General features: G+C 40.4%; 1 protein-coding gene across 1 annotated transcript in view; it reads right to left on the bottom strand.

The window, feature by feature from the left end:
- Positions 1-17551: 17551 nt before the first annotated feature.
- Positions 17552-22091, bottom strand: part of CRISPLD2 (cysteine rich secretory protein LCCL domain containing 2) — a 45414-nt gene continuing 40874 nt past the window's right edge. The window contains exon 15 of the mRNA XM_063437384.1: positions 17552-21468. Coding sequence (XP_063293454.1) covers positions 21414-21468 — 55 coding nt within the window. The 3' untranslated portion in view covers positions 17552-21413. The remainder of the gene's footprint in view (positions 21469-22091) is intronic.

The following is a 22091-nucleotide window of genomic DNA, read 5'->3' as shown; positions in this document are numbered from 1 at the left end:
CCCGTTTTCCTGGCACTAGAGGCTTCTTGAGTGCCCCCCTCCCTTGGGTTAAAACCTCTTCAGCTAGTTACCTGAATCCAGACTCTGCCCACACCCACACTTATTCACTGCTTTCCTATGAGGAAAATCTGACGCTGGAGCCGGCGGGGTAGACCTAATGCGCATGCGCAGCAATAGCCGCACGCGCATTAGACCTCCCCATAGGGAAGCATTATTTAATGCTTTCCTATGGGGGGGAAATCTGACAACGGAAGCCCTCTAGTGGCTGTCTAACAGAGGGCAGATTTTGAGCGCAATGTAAATATTGAACTTTCTCTGGAACTGCAATGTTTAACATTGAAGCTCAAAGCACCCAGTCTATTTCAATGAGCTGAAGTGGTCTCGGTGCCTACAGTGTCCCTTTAATGCACATATCTAATCAGCCAATCGTGTGACAGCAATGCAATGCATAAAAGGTCAGATCAAGAGGTTCAAATGATGTACAATCCAAAACACTGGGACCTTAAGGAATGCTATAGTGCTGGAATACAAACATGTCCACCCATTGTACAACGCTACGGAATCTGATGGCGCTATATAAATACAATAATAATAATGTATTCCTAACACTATAGTGCTGGGATACATATTTAGGTGCATGTTCTACATAGAGTGAGAAGTGAGTAATTTTCTGTATATTTTTCTCATTTAGCCTGATTATACAGAGAGCATTTTTTTCTTTTCGGGTTATATGGAGCCCACCTTGATGTGAAGTTAAGCTGCTACACTTCCATGTAAGTCTAAATGTCGATTTTGACATGGTGTGTTTTTTATAATAATATTTTATTATTTTTTATATATATATATAATTGTTAAAATGAATAAACTATTATTAGATGTATATTTTTTTTACATTCACCTATTTTGTCATCTGGGTGTTTTTTTTTCTCTCTTTTAGAATTCTATTTATTAGGTACACCTTTCCATCTATTTCCCTTGAATATAGATATAATGTATTGTCATTGCCGTTGTGAAGTATATGTGACATTTTATCTAGATCAAAATTGTCATTTTCCCTTTATAGATTATTTAATTGCCTATTTCTTTTTTCCTTTATAGATTTTTTTTCATTATAATCAAAGTCCTCTTTAACTTTAAAGATTAGCAAGTATTGTTTCTGATTGGTATTTTGTTTCAGTTTTTATTTTTAATGTTCATGTGCATCTGCATTTATCCGTTACATGGACTTGAGGACTTCCAGGTATGTGACCGTGGGCATGCGATGCCGGATATGATTTTCAAGGCGCAGCTCCGAAGAGAGGCTTGGAGCGCATTTGATGAGATCCACGATTACAGGTGATTGGAACGACGAGGTCACATACTGGTTGGATGCAGAAATGGCGGGAAATACAGTTTTCAAATTTAAAAACGGACGGAGAAGACCACGCTTCATACTTTCATTTTCACCCTGAGGAAGTCCTGTTCAGGACGAAACGCGTAGGGCGGAGAGACCAAGAAGGCACCTTAGTATTATTTTTATTGTATTATTTTGTTTTTTAATTTTGTTTATTTTATTTGTTGAGGTTTTATTTTAGTTTCTTCCGGCCACTACAAAGCTCGCCCTTAGAACAGAAGGGACCGTGGTACTGGAAAGAACGGAGTGTCTGATATGCTGGATTTTAACTTCTATCTTGGAGTGCAATCTGAAATAAAACCTTTCTTATTGATTATATTGGTGCACTATGTTTGCGTCTCTCCCTCTTAATCTTTTAATTAAGGTGGAAAAGGAAGAAAACTGAGCTCCTCCAAATTCTACAGATTCTTATATGCCTACAACTTACTACTATCGTGTGAGTGCAATTTGCCACAATCAAATTTTTCGGTGCTTCAATATACCACACCATTATTGGTTTCTGTGTGTTCTTATATTTCTAGATTGTTTTGCTTTTACTTATATTTATACCCGGATTCCAAGAATTTAGTTGCTGCTTTCCCCACGGATATTGATTATTGTACATTGCTACTTTGTATGGTTATCTTGCAAGTACTAGTTCAGTTGTACTATTTTTTTTGACTTTTTAAAAGACTGTTTTAGAGCATTTAAAGGAACACTATAGGGTCAGGAACACATACATGTATTCCTGACCCTATAGTGTTAAAACCACCATCTTTGGGGACCTGCTTCTCAGGCAACACACATCATACCTGCGGAATCCTCCGATGACTCAGCCCCGACCACAAAGTAAGACCTGAAGGTCCTTCTGGCTGACATCCACAAGATACTAGCTGCTATATTTAAAAAGGAGTTGCAGGCAGTCACTGAACGAGTAAGGGTTGCGGAGGGGGACAATAAGGACACAAAAGCTAACTTGTCTACAATACAGGATTTAATGCAACAACTACAAACTTACTAGAGAATCCTGTTTGCCAGAATCACAGCCATAGAAGACCAACGTCGCACACATATTAAAATCAGGAATGTCCCTGCTATTGTCTCCGCAGAGGAATTGCCTCACTACATCAGACTCCTTTTCGCTACTTTGCTACCTTCCACAGTGGCACAAAAACTGACCATTAATGGACTATATCGCATTCCCAGGGCAATCCACACTACATCAAACATGAACCGGGATGTCATTCTATGCTATCTCACAGTTCAGGATAAAATCCAAATAATGCCCGCTCTGAAAGGGAAAACACACCTTGCCTTTGAGGACTCCACCTTGACCTTCTTTCAGGATTTAACAAGACCCACCTTCCTATGTAGAAAATCCAACGGATCTGTTGGCAGCCAACTATGATTGGCAGGACTGCCCTAGAGATGGGGGTCTGACAACTCTCTAGTGGTAACAGAAGCTGGAAACACTCTTGTTCTCCACTTCATGAATGATGCAACATCCTTCCTAAAGAACTTGGGACTGCCCCCTCCACCTACAACCCCGGACCAGCAGGAAAACTCATGGGACCCGGCTTATGTCACCTCCTTTGTTCCACGTGCCAGAGGTATACCAGCAGAGGTACCATGACAGCTACAGGAGATCATCTGTGACTCGATGTTCCCTTTGCTGAGGTTGGCTCCGGCACCCCCATGAACTCAATGGGCCACTGCTTTAGATTAACACATCACAGCTGGTTTTACTTGTTTTCCGTTATATCTTGTTTTATTTTGTCCTGTGTTTCCGATATGTTACAATATGTTCGCATACAGATTGCTAATAGTAATGCTTATACCTTTCTCATAACCCTGCGGCGCTCACTACATCGGAGCATACCCGATCTCCAGCACTGTAACAACTACCCTCTCCCCTTCCCCCTCCCCCCTCCGGTAGGGGTGATACACTCAATTGCCTTCACCCTCACCTTACTATCCCACATCTGAGGCAAACTGCCATCAACATACCGAGGCAAACTACACCACCTGCCCGTCCGCACTCCTCGCAGAATGCAATTACAGTCCTACATAGACCTTAGCATGAATACAAAACTTTGAGTATGTCACTAAACATGCGGCCAACTCTCACTACCCCCATTAAAGCCCCCATGACATACGGATATATATGTTATTCTACTTTGTGTTGTGCATGATACCAATGGATACAGCCTGTTCTTTTAGCCTGATTATACCCTTTGACATATACCTATACCACTCTCTTCATGTCTACCCCATTCTCTGACTCTGACACACACTTTGTTTTATCCTGGTTCCAGACATGACGGATTAACTTGATGAATATTCTGTACTACTTTAAAAAAAAAAAATGCTCTTATTTCATATACCATACCTATGTTTCTAAATGTTATTAACGTGCCTACTTCTGTTGTTGTGGCATAGTAGGCGTTTGTTATTCCTGCACAACAAAAATAAAGAATATAATAAAAAATAAATAAAAAATTCAATACATCATCTGGCCCCCTCTTGGGTCCCTAAATATAGTAACATCTTACTTGTATTACGTAGAAACATAGAATGTGACGTCAGATAAGAACCATTCGGCCAATCTAGTCTGCCCAATTCTCTAAATACTTTCATTAGTCCCTGGCCTTATCTTATAGTTAGGATAGCCTTATGACTATCCCACGCATGCTTAATCCCTTAAGGACTAAACTTCTGGAATAAAAGGGAATCATGACATGTCACATATGTCATGTGTCCTTAAGGGGTTAAACTCCACTGTGTTAACCTCTACCACGTCAGCTGGAAGGCTATTCCATGCATCCACTACCCTCTTAGTAAAGTAATACTTCCAGATTTTTTTATTTTTTTTAAAACCTTTGCCCCTCTACTTTAAGACTATGTCCTCTTGTTGTGGTAGTTTTTCTTCTTTTAAATATAGTCTCCTCCTTTACTGTGTGGATTCCCTTTATGTATTTAAATGTTTCTATCATATCCCCCATGTCTCGTCTTTCCTCCAAGCTATACATGTTAAGATTCTTTAACCTTTCATTGTAAGTTTTATCCAGCAATCCATGAACCAGTTTAGTAGCCCTTCTGTGAACTCTCTCTAAAATATCAATATCCTTCTGTAGATACAGTCTCCGTACAATACTCCAAGTGAGGTCTCACCAGTGTTCTGTACAATGGCATGAGCACTTCTCTCTTTCTACTGTCAATACTTCTCCCTATACAACCAAGCATTTTGCCAGCATTTCCTGCTCTATTACATTGTCTTCCTACCTTTAAGTCATCTGAAATAATTACTCTTAAATCCGTTTCCTCAGATGTTGAGGTTAGTAGGGTATAAATTATTCTATACTCTGCCCTTGGGTTTTTATGCCCAAGATGCATTATCTTGCACTTATCCACATTAAATATCAGTTGCCACAGCTCTGACCATTTTTCTAATTTATCTAAATCATTTGCTATTTGGCTTATCCCTCCTGGAACATCAACCCTGTTGCAAATTTTACTATCATCAGCAAATAGACATACCTTACCATCAAGACCGTCTTCAATATTACTAATAAAAAATATTAAAGAGAATGGGTCCAAGTACAGATCCCTGAGGTACCCCACTGGTAACTAGACCATGCTTCGAATATACTCCATTCATTCATTCATTTAGCCACTACTCAACCAATTCAACAATATTGGAATCCAAACTTAAGGATTGCAGTTTATTGATAAGCCTTCTATGTGCAACAATGTCGATATCCTTACTGAAATCTAGGTAAGCAATGTCTACTGCACCCCCCTGATCTATTATTTTAGTTACCCAATACAATAAGATTAGTTTGGCATTATCTCCCTAAAGTAAACCCATGTTGTCTCTGATCTTGAATTCCATGTGATTTTAGATGTTCAACAATCCTATCCTTTAACATGGTTTTCATCACTTTCGCCACTACTGAAGTAATGCTTACTGGCCTATAGTTGCCCAGTGTATTCAAGTCTGAAGCTGCTGCCTCTGCCCCTGACCTGCCTGCTGTCTGCCGACCTCATCAGAAGTGGTGGTCTGAGCCATCACAATGCTTTCCCATTGGTTGAGACTGTCAAGGAGGCAGATCGGGGCAGAGCCAGCACAAGTCAATCACAGCACTGGCCAATCAGTATCTCCTCATAGAGATTAATTGAATCAATGCATCTCTATGAGGAAAGTTCAGTGTCTCCATGCAGAGTGTGGAGACACTGAATGGCAGTACTGCACAGTGCACAGCATTGACCCAGGAAGAACCTCTAGCAGTCATCTGAGCAGTGGCCAGTGGAGTTATCACTAGGATGTAATGTAAACACTGCATTTTCTCTGAAAAGACTGTATACTGCAAAAAGCGTGAAGGGAATGATTCTACTCACCAGAACAAATACAATAAGCTGTAGTTTCACTACACTGAAGTTCTGGTCACTGACGTTCTGGTTATTATAGTGTCCCTTTAAGTTATTCTGGTCTGTGTATTTATGCTTATCCTAGTTTAAAACATTACAAAATATACTTTTTTGGGGTCAAGAGGGTACCCCGTTGCCTTTATGCTTTTGTCTTGGTCACTAAGCGTTGATCCACTGTTCCCTTTTTTCCTTTTGTCAAGTTAACTGTTAACTTCAGACTTTACCATAAGACATAACAGTTCCTACTTCGTCTTACGATATCTTTTGGCTGTATTGGACAGTGAAATTCCAAAACAGTCTATGTGAGTATTTTATAAAGAGTCTATCTTTATGAAATACTCTGTGTCTGACGAGAGCCACTTTATTGACAGGAAGGTAACCATAACTGAACTAACCTCACACTACAACAGTGCTATGCAGAACAGCATCTATAAATGCAAAAAACATTGATCTTGACGGGCCACAGGAGCAGAAGACCACCACCAAGTTTCACCCCTGTCAGCTAAGAATCGGAAACCGGCTACAGAAGCACAGCAAAACTGGCCAGCACAAAATTGTAGAACTGGAAATGGTCCTTTGGGAACCCAGTCGTTTCCACTTTTATTTATGGTCACTGAAGCATTGGATTGATTCTTTATTTTAAGAGTAATATAACTGTTTAACGCATTTAACACAGGCTAAAATTGAAGCAATTACTTATTCGATAAAGGGTGAATTTGAAATTCACTTTGAATTCCAGACATATCACTATTGAATAACCCTACCGTTTTAAACTCTTTTTGAATGATTTTGAAAGTAGGGACTGCTATGACTTAACATTTTCCATTCATTTACTTCCCCAAAATCCCACCGCTATAATGTGGTCTTGGGTCCCACCAGCCCACTTTTGATCTCTGCTATCTGCATTCTATATTATTACCAGACTGCTTGTTGAGTGTTGACTGTATGTCCTATTACCTTGCTTGTAAGATAAGTGGATCTTTATATTTATTAGTTTAAAAAAAAACCTGAAACCTGAGGCAGAGTGTAGACTGACTGGCTTAAAGGACCACTATAGGCACCCAGACCACTTCAGCTTAATGAAGTGGTCTGGGTGCCAGGTCCACCTAGGATTAACCCTTTTTTTTATAAACATAACTGCTATGTTTACACTGAGGGTTAATCCAGCCTCTAGAGCCTCTAGTGGCTGTCTCATTGACAGCCGCTAGAGGCGCTTGCGTGCTTCTCACTGTGAAAATCACAGTGAGAAGACGCCAGCGTCCATAGGAAAGCATTGTAAATGCTTTCCTATGAGACTGGCTGAATGCGCGCGCGCGGCTCTTGCCGAAGGAGGAGAGGAGGAGTAAAGCTCTTCCTCTCTCCAGAGCCCGGCGGGAGGGGGACCCTGAGGGTGGGGCACCCTCAGGGCACTATAGTGCCAGGAAAACCAGTATGTGAACATTCTGCTCAATATGTTGGTGTTAATTGTCTTTGTCCAGCAATGTCTGGAACATTAGAAATGCTCAACACAGCAGGGAACAGAGTCACTCCAGTTGAAAGACCAAAAACACAGATACACTGTTCCTTTTCTTCATCTAAAGGCTGAAAGGTATTCCTAATATTTAGATGACGGAATAGCTTAGTTATGGATTGCTAATATTTATGTGACTGAGTCATGGCTTTGTAGTGTTTAACTTAGACCTCTTTCAGCCTAAAAAAAGTATGTCTCTCAAAACAAAGCAGGAAAGGGCACACAAGCAAGCAAACAAATCCTCATTGGCCTCTGATTTTAGATGTCGGCTCCACTTTGGGACGTACAGTAAATCTGAAGATAAAGAATACAGTGCACAGAATTATTCATCCTACACAAGTGTACCTAGACATTCATCTTAATTAATAAAAGTAACACGAAGCACCAAGTTAAACTGTGTATTTATACATTACCTGAAAGTCCAGACCCTCTTTACATAAGAACTGAACTAACAATGACTGAGCCACTGGTCTAGAACGGCCACTCAAAGGAATCCGTATGCAAATGAGGTAAAACATTCCTATAGTAGTAAAATGTTCAATGGGAATTAATTCACACACACACACTAAACAGACTAAAAACAGAAGGCAGTTTAGAAACCTGAGATCCAGTTTACAAAAGTGTCCATAGAGTTTCACATGACTAGGGAACCAGGAACATAAGTTTTTCAGATTTTAAATAAACCAACCACTGGAATAGATAAATTGAGTAGGAACTTGAATCAATAGGAGTGACACCTCCCAAGAGAAAACACTAAATGGGAAGTACAATTTTAGCAATAGAACGGCAATCATGGTCTGTAGTATCTATGAAAAGTACAGACATAGTGTAATCAAATATTATATGAGGATAGACACGCAAAGTAATGAAGAAAACTCACAGGAGAGTAAATGATATCTGGCACATCATCCTTAGATGGAATATGTGGGATGAAATGGATGAGAAAAATGTTGGTCTTCTTGCACCTAGAGCAAAAAAAGCCAAATACTGCAGATGGAAATTATAACAGAAAACAATTACATTTATTAAAGTTGCACTCACAAGGTAAAAGCTCTCAAGAGCATGTCTCCACCTCCAGTGGACCTGGATACAGTTGTAATGGTGATCTAAAGTCCCAAGTACTGGAATCTTAAAAGGGGGGGATAAACAAACTTTAACAACAAATAAAGTTCCTAGAAAGGTAGGTATCTGGTGCATTTCATCCTGTGGACGTCTTCAGGGATATCTGTATTGAGCATTTCTAATGTTCCAGACATTGCTGGACGAAGACAATTAACACCAACATATTTAGCAGAATGATCACCTTTTTAATTTTTATTAGATTTTCTAAAGGAGCCCTTTGAGCCTGTCAGTCTACACTCAGGTTTCAGTTTTTTTTATTAATAAATATAAAGAGTCACTTATCTTACAAGCAAGGTAATAGGAAATACAGGCAACCATGGCCGCCATCATGATGGTTGTCACGGGCCCGGGGGGCCTGGGCTGCTCTGGCAGTCCTGGTCCCCAATTTCCCTCTCTGCACACATAGATAGCGAATATCGCGACCTATGTGTGCAGCCGCGGGCCCCCCCGCTCCCTGTTACCGCAGAGGGGGCCCAGCACACAGCTTCTTCTCTTCTCTGCTCTCTTCTAATAACTCTCGCGAGACCCGGTTGCCATGGCAACGCTACGCGGGTCTCGCGAGAGTTATTGGAAGAGAGCAGAGAAGAGAAGAAGCTGTGTGCTGGGCCCCCTCTGCGGTAACAGGGAGCCGGGGGGCGCCACCATGCCACCGGACCACCAGGGATGGAATCTCCCCCCTCCCTGGACAAAGGTAAGAAGCAGGGAGGGGGGAGAAACATTTAATTTAATTTAAAAAAAAAAAAAAATTATGTGAAAATGCCCCTTGTATTGTAATGCTTTTACACATTTCGCCTCAATAAAAAATGTATTCGACAAAACACAGGCAAAAAAAGACTACTAAAGTCACCCAGACCTCTGCATTTCAGTAAAGTGATCTGGGTGCAGTGGTCCTGTAATTTTAACCCTGCAATGTAAATCAGCAGTTTTCTAGAAACGGCAATATTTACATTGCAGTGTTGAACACACCCTAATAGCTGTCTTCTTATTTAGAACTTAGTCATGTGAAGTTAAAAGCTCATAGGAAAGCATTGGATGCGCACGTGGCCCTAATCTCATATTTGCATCCGATTGGGCCAGTGATGGAGGAAAGGCGCTATAGTGTTAGGAATACAGGTTTATATTCCAAACGCTATATTGTTCCTATAATTAAGCTCCCGTGTCACTTGCTCATCCATAAGGGATTTAGTCACAAGTGTTTATGGGTGCATGAGAACAACAAGTTCCAGCTCAGTTTTCTGCATCTGTGCTAAGCTGGAGGGATCACCGGTGATATCACCGGTGATAAAATTCAGTGTGCACTCTGGAACGCTCGCTCCATTTGCACTAACATCAAATCTACAGCCATACATGACCTCATCATCTCTAACTCGCTCACAATATTGGCACTCACTGAGACCTGGCTGTCCCCATCCGATACCGCTACTCCTGCTTCTTTATGTTTCGGTGGTCTACAGTTCTCCCATACTCCTAGACTCGACTGTAAAGGAGGTGGTGTAGGCATCCTTCTCTCCCCTCAATGCACCTTTCAACCTATCCTCCCTGCCCTATCCTTTACTTCCTTTGAAGTTCACACTGTACGCCTTTTTAAGCCCACTCCTTTAAGAATTGCCATCATCTATCGCCCCCCCGGTCACCCTAAACTATTTATTGAACACTTTTCCTCCTGGTTACCCCATTTTCTTTCCTCTAGCACTCCCTCTCTCATACTTGGGGACTTCAATATCCCTATCAACAAGCTCAACTGCCCTGATGCCTCCCGTCTGCTCTCTGTAACCTCCTCCTTTGGACTCACACAGATTTCCTCCTCCGCAACTCACACCGCAGGAAACACTCTTGACCTCATCTTCACCAATCTCTGTACCACCTCTGATCTCTCCACTGATCCATTTCCTTTGTCTGACCACCATCTGCTAACATTTAACATCTGCATACCTCATACCAAAATTTCAACACCATCAACTCTCCAACCTCGCAGAAACCTCAACTCCCTCGATCTCCAGCACTTCTCCACCACACTCCAAACACTCCTTTTACCCATCTCAAATCTCAACTGCCCTAACTCTGCAACTTCACTCTACAACTCCACTCTCTCCTCTCAACTTGACATCATGGCACCTCCTACAGTTAAACGCAGCAAGCACCCCCAACTACAACCCTGGCACACTAAGCTGACCCGTTACCTCCAAAAATGTTCCAGAACTGCTGAACGCTGCTGGAGAAAGTCTCACTCTGCATCTGACTTTGTCCACTATAAATTTATGCTGCGCTCCTACAGCATGGCTCTTTCCTCTGCAAAAGTAAACTACTTCAAAACCCTCATAAGCACACTGTCCCATCAACCCAAACACCTGTTTCACACTTTTGATGCTCTTCGCCCTGTGACTACCCCTCCTTCCACCACCTTGTCCGCCACAAACTTTGCATCTCATTTCACTGAGAAGATCTCTACAATCAGGAAAGAGATATCTAATCTCTCTCCTTCCCCTATCATTATATCACCCAACCCCACTCCCCCTGCCATCCTATGCACATTTGCACCTGCTACAGCACAAGAGGTTTCTGCACTGCTCCTGTCCTCCCGCCCCACCACCTGCTCTCTCGATCCTATTCCCTCGCATCTCATCCGCACTTTGTCTCCCTTTCTTGCTCTTCCTCTCGCTAGCATTTTCAATCTCTCCCTTTCCTCTGGCACATTTCCCTCACCCTTCAAACATGCAACCGTAACCCCGATTCTGAAAAAGCCCAACCTTGATCCCAACTCCCCATCCAACTACCGCCCTATCTCGCTACTCCCATTTGCCTCCAAGATCCTCGAGAGAGTTGTGTACGCCAGATTGATAGACTTTCTCGAATCCAACTCTCTGCTTGACCCCCTTCAGTCTGGATTCCGCGCTGGTCACTCTGTCGAAACTGCTGTGACCAAAGTATCCAACGACTTAATCGCTGCTAAATCTCACGGCCAATACTCTATCCTAATCCTCCTTGATCTTTCTGCCGCATTTGACACTGTTGATCATCAACAGCTTCTTCACATTCTTCGTAACTTTGGTCTACGGGATACTGCTCTCTCCTGGTGCTTCTCCTACCTCTCCCAGCGCTCTTTCAGTGTTTCTTTCTCTGGTTCTGCCTCTTCTCACCAACCCCTCTCTGTCGGCGTCCCCAAGGATCTGTCCTCGGCCCCCTATTGTTCTCCATCTATACTGCCTCCCTTGGTAAACTCATCAGCTCCTTTGGTTTCCAATATCATTTATATGCAGATGACACGCAAATCTACCTGTCCTCCCCTGATCTCTCTCCGCCCACCTTGCCTCGTGTTTCTGACTGCCTCTCTGCTATTTCCAACTGGATGGCTGCTCACTTCCTTAAACTCAACCTGTCCAAAACAGAACTTCTAGTTTTTCCTCCCTCATGTGCTGCTACTCCTGTTGTCTCCATCCAAGTCAACGGCGCTACTATCACCTCTACCTCGCAGGCTCGCTGCCTAGGGGTTCTTTTCGATTCTGACCTCTCTTTTACTCCCCATGTCCAATCGATAGTCAAATCCTGTCGCTTCCAACTCAAGAACATAGCGCGCATCCGCCCATATCTAACGCCGGACGCGGCTAAGATATTGGTTCATGCTGTTGTTCTCTCTCGCCTCGACTACTGCAATCCCCTTCTGACCGGTCTTACATGTTCCCAGCTTGCACCGCTGCAATCTGTAATGAACGCGGCTGCGAGGCTTATTTTCCTGTCCGGTCGCACCTCCCACGCCTCCACGCTCTGTCAGTCCCTGCATTGGCTTCCAGTTAGATATAGGGCCCAATTCAAAATTCTGTCACTTGCTTACAAATCCCTACATAATGCTGCTCCAACATACCTATCCTCCCTCATACACAAGTATGTCCCGTCGAGACCCCTGCGCTCATCCCAAGACCTACGCCTATCCTCTGCCCGGATCCCCACCTCTGACGCTCGCCTTCAAGACTTCTCTAGGGCTGCACCTATTCTGTGGAACTCCCTTCCCTCCTCAATCAGACTTTCACCCAGCCTCCACTCCTTCAAAAAATCTTTGAAAACTCACTTCTTCGTTAAAGCGTATCAATTAAACTGTCAGCAGGCTTCTCATCCCCCACCCCATGACTCCTTTCCTGCAACTGTCAAAAATGACCTACCAAGCACTCAATAAACCCTTCTCTAACAAACTATTTAATTCCCCTACTTTAACCCGTTTGTGTCACTATACCCCACTCCCTCTAGCATGTAAGCTCATTGAGCAGGGCCCTCAACCCCCTCTGTTCCTGTACGTCCAGTGGTCTGATCTCAATTATGTGTCTGTTAGTCCACCCATTGTACAGCGCTACGGAATTTGTTGGCGCTATATAAATAATAAAATAATAATAATAATATCACAAATCCCAGCATTCTCCATTTTGAGTCCCTGAGCAGAGACTGAGTGCTCACTTCTTAGGCTTTTTTTTACAGAGTGTAGGGGGAAATGTTCCTTAGCTCTGAACCCCAGAGCAATTCCAGATACTGGTGCATTTCACAAATTGTCTACACACTACTATAAAATGTGTCCATGAGTGGGAAAGTATCAGCTGTCGAACTGTGCTGGGACTGCCTGTGATTTGACCAGTGCTTTTATAGCACTTCCCTTCTGGTGCCATGTGTGATTGTGTGGTCATACAGGGTGCAGACAGCATTTGAATGGAAAAAATTCATGATGACTTCATGAATTTGTCTAAGAGACAACCACTAGAGGAGGTATTAACCTAGAAAAAAGTATTGCAGTTTTATTTTTCTTTGCAGGACTAAACGGACAGCGGCAGTGAAACAAGTTCCCTTCATTAAGATGAAGTGGTCTGGGTACCTAAAGTTCCTTTTAAGTAGTGTTAAGAAAATTAAATGACAAACTTTACTATTCTTTTACAGAGCCATCGGCCTGATAGTAAGAAGCATATTCCTTAGTAATTGTGTGTACTATTTGTTGCTCTCCTTGATCTGTATTATGTGTATCATACATGAGAACCATTCATTAAAACTATCTTTATTTCAAAGTGATGGGAAGAATTTCGAGGAAAAACCGGTAAATCCAATCTGCAGCAAATACCATTCTTTCAATGTGGCAATGGATATGGCATTAAGACCATTTTGTAATGTGTAGGTATCATGTATTAATGACTGATATTTGGCTGTTGATTGTTTTCTTGTATTTGTTCTCTTTTATGTCTGGGTAGGATAGGTGTCCTCTAATGGAAATATTGATATATTAATACAGATGAGCACACATGGTGGTGTCCTCTTTTCAGATATTTGCCCCACTGACAAAGACACAATTAAATTAAGGTAGGTTATACATTTGCAAAACATTTGTCTAATCCTTTGTTGAATACCAAAGTACTGCAAGGCAGTAGCTCTGTGTGACCAATGTGGATGGCTATTAAGGCTTCCACCATGTCACATAACCAAGCTAGCTCTCCTGCTGGATGACCATAATAAAACACCAAGCCCATAGCGTTAGGCATGATAATATCTCATTATCCAAAAAGGATGTTTACTTCTGGAAAGCTGTTTGTAAGGAGTGTCCCTATTTTCGTTGGCTTGATCTTCTTGCCAAGATAGATTGCTTCTATTTGAAGCAGATGTTTCATCAGTCACACCTTGGACCAAGGCCACTGTTCATGTGTATATGTCCTCTCTATGATGAAATTGGCTTTGGAAAGCTGAGTTTTCTTATTATCCAAATGAAGCATTTGTCCTTGATTTCACTATTTTCCCTTTTTTTTATTATTATTATTGTTGTTGTTTTTGTGGGAGTTTTTTTGCATTTATTGTTGTAGAGACATATATACAGTATTCCTCATCTTTGCTATAATGCAAAACCCAAATGCCTGGGGAATGAATAAGGAGTGAGCTGGAACATCCACTTGTTTTTCCTTGAAAAACATTCTATGGATCATGTGATTTTGCAGATGATTGCAGTAAATTTTAGCACCAATAATCCCAAGAGAAACTTTTACTTGCTCTTTAAATAATGGAAATGGCTTTATGGATAGAAAAGAAAATTGGCTACAGTGCAAGTTAGAACAGTAAATATTTAATTGTCTTATTGTGATATTTCTGTCAACAATATTTGTTAGGTATGTTGACCCTAATATAGAATTCTGTTGTTCCCCTGTGTTATACCGCAGGGATGAACCATTTGGACGAAGCGTGTGCTATTGTGTGTGCTATGTACTGACATTTTCAAACCTGTGGACCCCTGCCTGAACAGTCTACATGATAATTCATTGGTTGCCAATAAACACATTTTAAGGTGGATTAAGGCCATCTCTTTCCAGCTATACTTTATTATTATTATTATTATAAGTTCTTTTTTTTTTTCTGAACCAAACCAATATTTTAGACCATGCTGGTTCCCAAGTGATAATAAGACAGATATGCTGAGGGCTATTTTGTGCTAAAGCTTCATGGAGTTAATGCTATTAGAGACACAATTTGAATTGACTGGTTATTTATCGATATCCGTTTTTATTGGTCGTTTGGTGAATTTTGTGTAGAGATTTATTTGGTATTTTACTGCAGTAGCTCACATAAGGATTTTAACTTGCCCCACTGCAGTCTATAATGACCTCCTATAGAATGTAAGCTCGATCGAGCAGGGTCCTCTTCAACCTATTGTTCCTGTAAGTTTATTTGTAATTGTCCGATTTATAGTTAAATCCCTTCTCATAATATTGTAAAGCGCTACGGAATCTGTTGGCGCTATATAAATTGCAATAATAATACTAATAATAATAATAAATGCGGCGGTGAGGCTCATCTTCCTGTTTGCCCGCACCTCCCACGTCTCACCCTTCTGTCAGTCCCTGCATTGGCTTCTCGTAAGATATAGGGCAGAATATAAAATTCTAGTTCTTGCTTTTTAAATCTCTACATAAGGCTACTCCCACCTATTTATCCTCCCTAATACACAAATATGTCCCGTCTAGGCCCCTATGCTGTGCCGAAGACCTGCGTCTATCCTCTGTTCGTACTCCCACCTCTGATGCTCGCCTTCAAGACTTCTTGACGGCTGCACCGTTTCTGTGGAACTCCCTTCCCTTTTCCATTAGATGCTCACCCAGTCTCCACTCCTTCAAAAAAATCATTAAAAACTTACTTTTTTACAAAAGCGTATCAGTTAAACTGTTAATGGCTCCAAAAACCCACACTAAGTCTTTATTGAATACTTTTCTACCAATCTACTTCCCTAATACTTTTGTGTCATTATTCCCCACTCTCTCTAGCATTTAAGGGCCCCCAACCCCTCTGTTTCTGTGCGTCAAACTTGTCTGGTTACAATTACATGTTTGCTAGTCTACCCATTGTAAAGCGCTACGGAATTTGTTGGCGCTATATAAGTATAATAATAATAAAGTATCCAAGAAAATCTCAACGTCTGTCAAAAAGGCAGAAAAAATGCTTATTTCCACTACATTTGGTACAAACTGGCAACGATAAGGATCAAATTATGCCATGTGAAATAGTCTGAGGTGTCTTTAACCCCTTAAGGACCAAACTTCTGGGATAAAAGGGAATCATGACATGTCACACGTCATGTGTCCTTAAGGGGTTAAATAATGGTAGGCCTGTGCATGGTAGTTTAAACGAGCAACCTGCTAGAAGGCTCCAAAATGCAACATAGCTTCATTAAAGAGGCAATGTCACGCCTAACTTCCCTTTCCACATTCGCTTCCTCTTTTCTTCCTCTCTCAGGATCTGTTCTTCTTTTCCTAACTGATCTAGTTTTCTTTAAAACACAAGACAAAGTAGGGACTATTTGGCTTATGTATATTTCCTATGCTTGACCAACTTTGATCCTGAGGAGGACATAAGTCCGCTCAATTTCCAGTGGTCAAAGTAATTTTCCCACAATATTCACCTCTCCTCCTGTTGCTTAATTCGCTGTACGTATGCCGGCGCAACTACCGAATTTCTTCCTAACAGAATGGGAACAGTTTGTCCATTGGTGTTAGGAAGAAATTCTGTACTTTTTGTGATATAGATAGACAGACTGATATAGAGAGAGATGCAGATATGCATGGATGGATAGAAAGAGATATAGGTAGGGAGAGAGATATAGATATAACACAAAGCTCTATAGGTACTGAGTTTGTCGCTTTATATTCATTTATAATAAACATATGACACTATATGATATCTACTGTGGTGAGGAAATGTGTTTGTGTGTGATGTATGTAAGTTCTAGTGTCTGAATGCTGTATTTGTAGTGTAACTTAGGTTGAGTACTTCTTGGAGGGCATGTCATTACTGATTCTCATAGAGAATCACTGCAACATGGCCATTGGTGGATAGACATTGTGGGCGTGTAGTTACTGACTCTCATTAGGGATGTGCATGGGCCAAAAATTTGATTCAGTTCGGAAATTCGGGTAAGAAAAAAATTTGGCAATTCAGTTTGGTTCGGCACTTCCGAAATGTGGGACTTCTGAATTCGGAACATCTGTAGGGCTCATTAACCCTACCTCTAAACCAACCCTACCTTGTCATCATTCACGTAATTTGCCACCCTCTCTTGTTTTGCCACTTTTCAGAAATCCAAAGCACTTCGGCACTTCCGAAATTCGGCACTTTGGCAATTTGGTTCGGTTCAGCACTGCAGAAATTTGGCACTTCGGATATTCTGAAAAATTTGAATATCCGAATTGTCCGAAATTCGTCCAAATTCACATTCGGAACTAAACGAATTGCGCATGTCTAATTCTCATAGAGAATCACTGGAGCATGGCCATTGGTGGAGAGTCCAGCTGAAAAACAGGAAGCAGGGAAAAAGCAAAGGGGAATATGACATGCAATCAGAGGAGGAACAGAAAATCTGATCAAAGTAAAGATTAGAAAAGGTACTTCTAAAACACTATTTAGATTAAAAAGCATTTAGTGTCTCTAAAAGCATTTTTATGAAATCCAATGAAAGTTTTTAAAAAATGAAAAAAAATTTTAGCCATATTGATTGTTCATTATCATGAAGTGCTGCAAATCATTCAGAAGGACATGAGAATTATGTGTAGATGTTACATGGGAATCTTTTCACAATTCATTTTGCCAACATTGAATAACTTTTCATGAATGTCACATTATTTTTATATCCTCTTTAATTTTTTGTTTTGGACACAATGACAAAGATAATATACACTTGTACTTAATTTGTAATTATGGCACGGGAGGGTTATGAATACATGCTACCAATATGTGAATATAATATATAATTATTTACACTGAACATTTGTACAGATAAAATTGCAAATAATGACTCTTTTCATAGAAAAAAAAGCAAAAACCCAAATGGCAGGCTGAGGTAGCCAACATGATCGCTAACAATTCAGTGCCTGCGATATAGCACAAAAGTAGGAGATTTGGGTCACTACATCTCTGATGATCCTCTCTGAGGCAGATATGAAGTGAAACAATTCAATTTTGTACACTGCCAAAGAATTATTGAAGAATAACTCAAGAGCAACACATTTTGAGCAGGTGTGTTCTGTATCTCTGCATACTAAAAAATTTGGGGAAAATTCTCAAGTTTAAGACATGTTGTCAGATCGACAAATTCAATGTTTAGCAGTATTTTACCCCCAGATGGTGTTTACAATGTGAATACAGTGCATAGTAGCATTACCTTTAACAGAGTAACCAGGCACCATAACAACTAAATCAGAATGAAGTTGATTGAATGCTTTAAGCCCAAGGACTTATGTCCAGTGTTATTCAGCTAAGCCCCCTCCACTTCCTTTAGAGTCCAAAGCTTGCAACAGGAAACCTTCGACTTGGTGACATTGATAGGCTGAGAGTGGTCAGCTGATGCTCTCAGTCTATTAGTAAAACCCCATTCACAATTTGGCTTGAAAAAAATATACAAATACAAATACGTTTTGTAAATGAGGATCTACACTGTCAGCAGCTTTAAGTGGGACGTCATCAGTAACCCTAGTTTTTTAAGCATCCTCACTCGGCTTCCTTTTAATGTTAGTCCCTTGAATATCTTGACAACGTGACTCTAAAAATGGTCTGACGTAGAAACAATTATGCAGCCTATAACATAAATTTGTAGATTTCATATGCAGGGGTTAGGTAAGGAGTGAGGAACGGATCTACATATCAGCACCATGCTAAAATAATGGTATTGTATACAGTTCTCATTAGATTTATCTGGTCAATGGCCCCTATAAGTATTATACTAAATCTGGTTAGCAGGTTTTTTACCTTGCAAATATTTGTACATATTTGTACATCCTTGGCTGTATCCTTTTCTAGGTACCAACATGAAAAGAAAATATAATCTTGATCTTAAAGTCTCATTGTGTCATATTTGGAATGTACATTACAAGCCTGGGCATGCTGAGTATAATTTATTATTTTCCTGGTTTGTGGTTCATAGACATATTAGCAGGAACAGACCACAAACAGTTCTGCACTCAGAGAACGTCATTAAAATATGTATTGTGACACTAATAACAAAAGGAGAGGGGGAGGGCTTTGATTCATTGGTTACAAAACTTTGGAAATGTCACCTTAGTGTCAAATATCTGTACTATTTTATTGAATCTGTTTAAATGCTAATGAGGAAAATAATGGTTTTCCACCAGTAAAAAACAAAACAAAAAAAAACGCTCAACTTTACTCCAAAATAAGATGTCTAAGCAGTTTAAAGGGATACTATAGTCACCAGGACCACTGCAGCTTAATGTAGCCTGTCCCTGCAAACTTTTCAATGTAAACACTGCCTTTTCAGAGAAAAGTCAGTGTTTACATTGCTGCCTAGTAAGACCTCTAGTGGCTGTCACTCAGACGATCACTAGAGGTGCTTCCTAGGTCAGTGCTGAACATTCAAAAATGTATTGATTCAAAGCATCTCCACGAGGGATGCTGATTGACGCAGTGTGGCGTTTTGCTGCTCATGCCCAATAATAGCCTCACAATGCTTTCCTATTGGCTGAGATCCTCAAAGTTGATCTCAATCGTAGAGACAGGGCCAGCCACGACGATTTAGAAAAGGTGAGTAGAATTACCTTTTCAAAGTGAACCGTGTGGAGCTGTGGCCCTAAACAGCCACACATGCACTTTAGTGTCAGGAATACATGTTTGTATTCATGACACAATTGTTTTCCTTTAAAGCTTTTTGGATTTATGTGAGCCAGAAGTTTATTACAGCCTTTTACATTTTCAAAACACTAAATTAAATGCAGGTTTAAGGCCGATATATCACCTTGCTATTGGCACAATAACCAAAATAAAACCTAGCAAAAACAACAATAATTTCTTATGGCAATGATGATAAAAGCATGTTGTCAGTGGCACTATCTTCTCCTTACTACACCAGCAGCTTCCACTGCCAGGAGCTTTGTCAACTCCATATTCTAGGGCATCCAGGATTGCACAAAGTAGGGTCTATAGAAGATTCTGTGAGACTGCAGGGTCTTCCATAGATATTCTGTCATGTGCCTAGGCATCTGAGACACATCTCGCAAGATGTTGCCTGTTTTTATCAGCTGCTGTTAGTGATGGCTGATGGGAAGTGGCATGATGTGGCGAAGGAGTCTCTTCCCATTGGCACGCTTTGCCAAAGATTGCTTCTTACATGAGACAAGGTAGTCCTTCATGGCAAGCTACTTTGATGATACAGTGGACAATTGATTATTTTGTTTGGAATCTCTGCAGTTTCACTTCTGATTGGGAGAAATTAAAAGAACACCTAGCTGTGCAACTACATATTGGTGTCCCCTCATACAACTGTAACTACAAGTTCCAAATAATCCTATTTCATCCAAAGTTATGTTATAGGCTTAGCCTGCCTTACACGTGTCCTTATCTCATGTATCTGTAAGAAATTAGAAATAGGTAGATCCCAGCTGTAAAAGTCAAGAATCATTTCTGCCTTTCCTATTAATGACATTTGGTGATATTTAAAGCCAGCACCAAAATCAGTACCTGAATAAATCAGACCAGTAGAGACCCAAATTAAATATTTAACAGACATGCCTTGTGCTTTCAATTAAATGTACTCATGCTTCAGTAAAGGAAATAAGTGCATGCATGTTTACCATTTGACTAAGCTCCTGTATAAATGTTGCAGTCTTTCTGTTCAAACATTTCACTGTTTACCTACTGGGGATGAACTACGCTATAGACTATAGAGGGTTGTGTGAGTGTACATAGAAGCAACTATTTACAGAGAATATCATATGGTATAAAACAAAAAATAGATAAATTCCTATGTACACATACCATATATTATAGAGGCTAATATTAATCCTCTGAATAACAAAATAGGAACATTATTAATCAACCAGCACTGCTGTGTATAAAAAAAACCTTAATCTAAAAAAAGAAAATACAAAACTTAAAAAGGCGATTATGTACAATACCTAGAGGCAAAGCCTAAACTGGCAATTATACAAACAGAACAATATTCATACAAAACACTCAATTGAAATAATTCTATATAACTACCCATTTCTGTCATCTAAGGCACAGAGTGGTAAACAATAGATCTTCGGGCTTTGACTGGCAAAGAATAATTTGTAGATTTACCCCTACACAAGCTACGTATTACTAGGTATCAGTCTGACATATGAAGCACATTATGAGCTTTTAAATAATCTTTTCATTCACCAAACTGTAATTAAAGGCTCGTGCTTGTACTTTTGGGCCTGCTGAGACCACTTTGCCTTAAACTAATTTAAAATGAGCAATAAGCTCTCTGAATATTGCCAAATTCAAATCATCTTTTGTTGGGTCATTAAAGTCAAGGGTTTATGCGCCTTATGGAATTTGATTATGCTTCCTAGCAGCATTGAAAGTGATGGTGGAGAGGGAAGGTGAAGAAAGCCTTTGATGGGCATTGTCCTTTCAAGTGGGTAGAGGGAACGTTTATGGTCTTCTCAGAGTCCTCCGAAAGCTGCTCACGGTTGTGATACTGTCCATTTAAATTTGTTTTAATTATTGTTTCACTGCAAAGATCCTGAAAGCTTTTCCCTCCTTGCGGTTCTTGAAGCTGAAATGCAATGTGAGATAAGTGTTAACATGTATTTGCTCATGATATGTGTATTATTGAGCAATACTTAGAATCTGCCGTTTTATATCTCAGTGTTTTGTACATCAGCATAAAATAATGTTTTAAATAGTATGTTGTCAATCAAACACAAATATATTTGCCAAAATCTTAAAGGGCACTCCAGGCATGGGTCAGTGTTCCTTTAAATACATTTTAATATTAAAATGAATTGCTTTGTTTGAGTAGCTGCCAGTTCTGATTTCCTTACCCCAGTATACACTATTGCAAAAATTGTTACAGGGGGTTTGCAGCAGAGCTAAGTATAAAACACAATACTGGCACTAACTTCTTGCCAAGATTGTAAAGTGGCTCTGTCGCTCTATACTGTACTTATATTTCTTCTTCACTCCTAATCTTTTCTTCTTTTTTTATATTTTCCCCCTAAAATGCATATGGCAAAGGAGTCAGCTACATTTTGTCATGTCCCCCAGCCGTCACCAGCAACGTCTGGGGGAATATGCCAGTGTCTTGCTAATCATTGGACAATATCTATGGAGGCTCCTGAGGTCTCACAGAATCTTCCATAGGCTTTAGTGTTGTTGCACATGTTTTCTGACATGTCA

This window comes from Pelobates fuscus, chromosome 12, assembly GCF_036172605.1.
Source record: "Pelobates fuscus isolate aPelFus1 chromosome 12, aPelFus1.pri, whole genome shotgun sequence".
In the NCBI taxonomy this organism is placed as follows: domain Eukaryota; kingdom Metazoa; phylum Chordata; class Amphibia; order Anura; family Pelobatidae; genus Pelobates; species Pelobates fuscus.
Note: the sequence above shows the minus strand (reverse complement) of the source record. Positions and strands in the feature narration are given on the sequence as shown.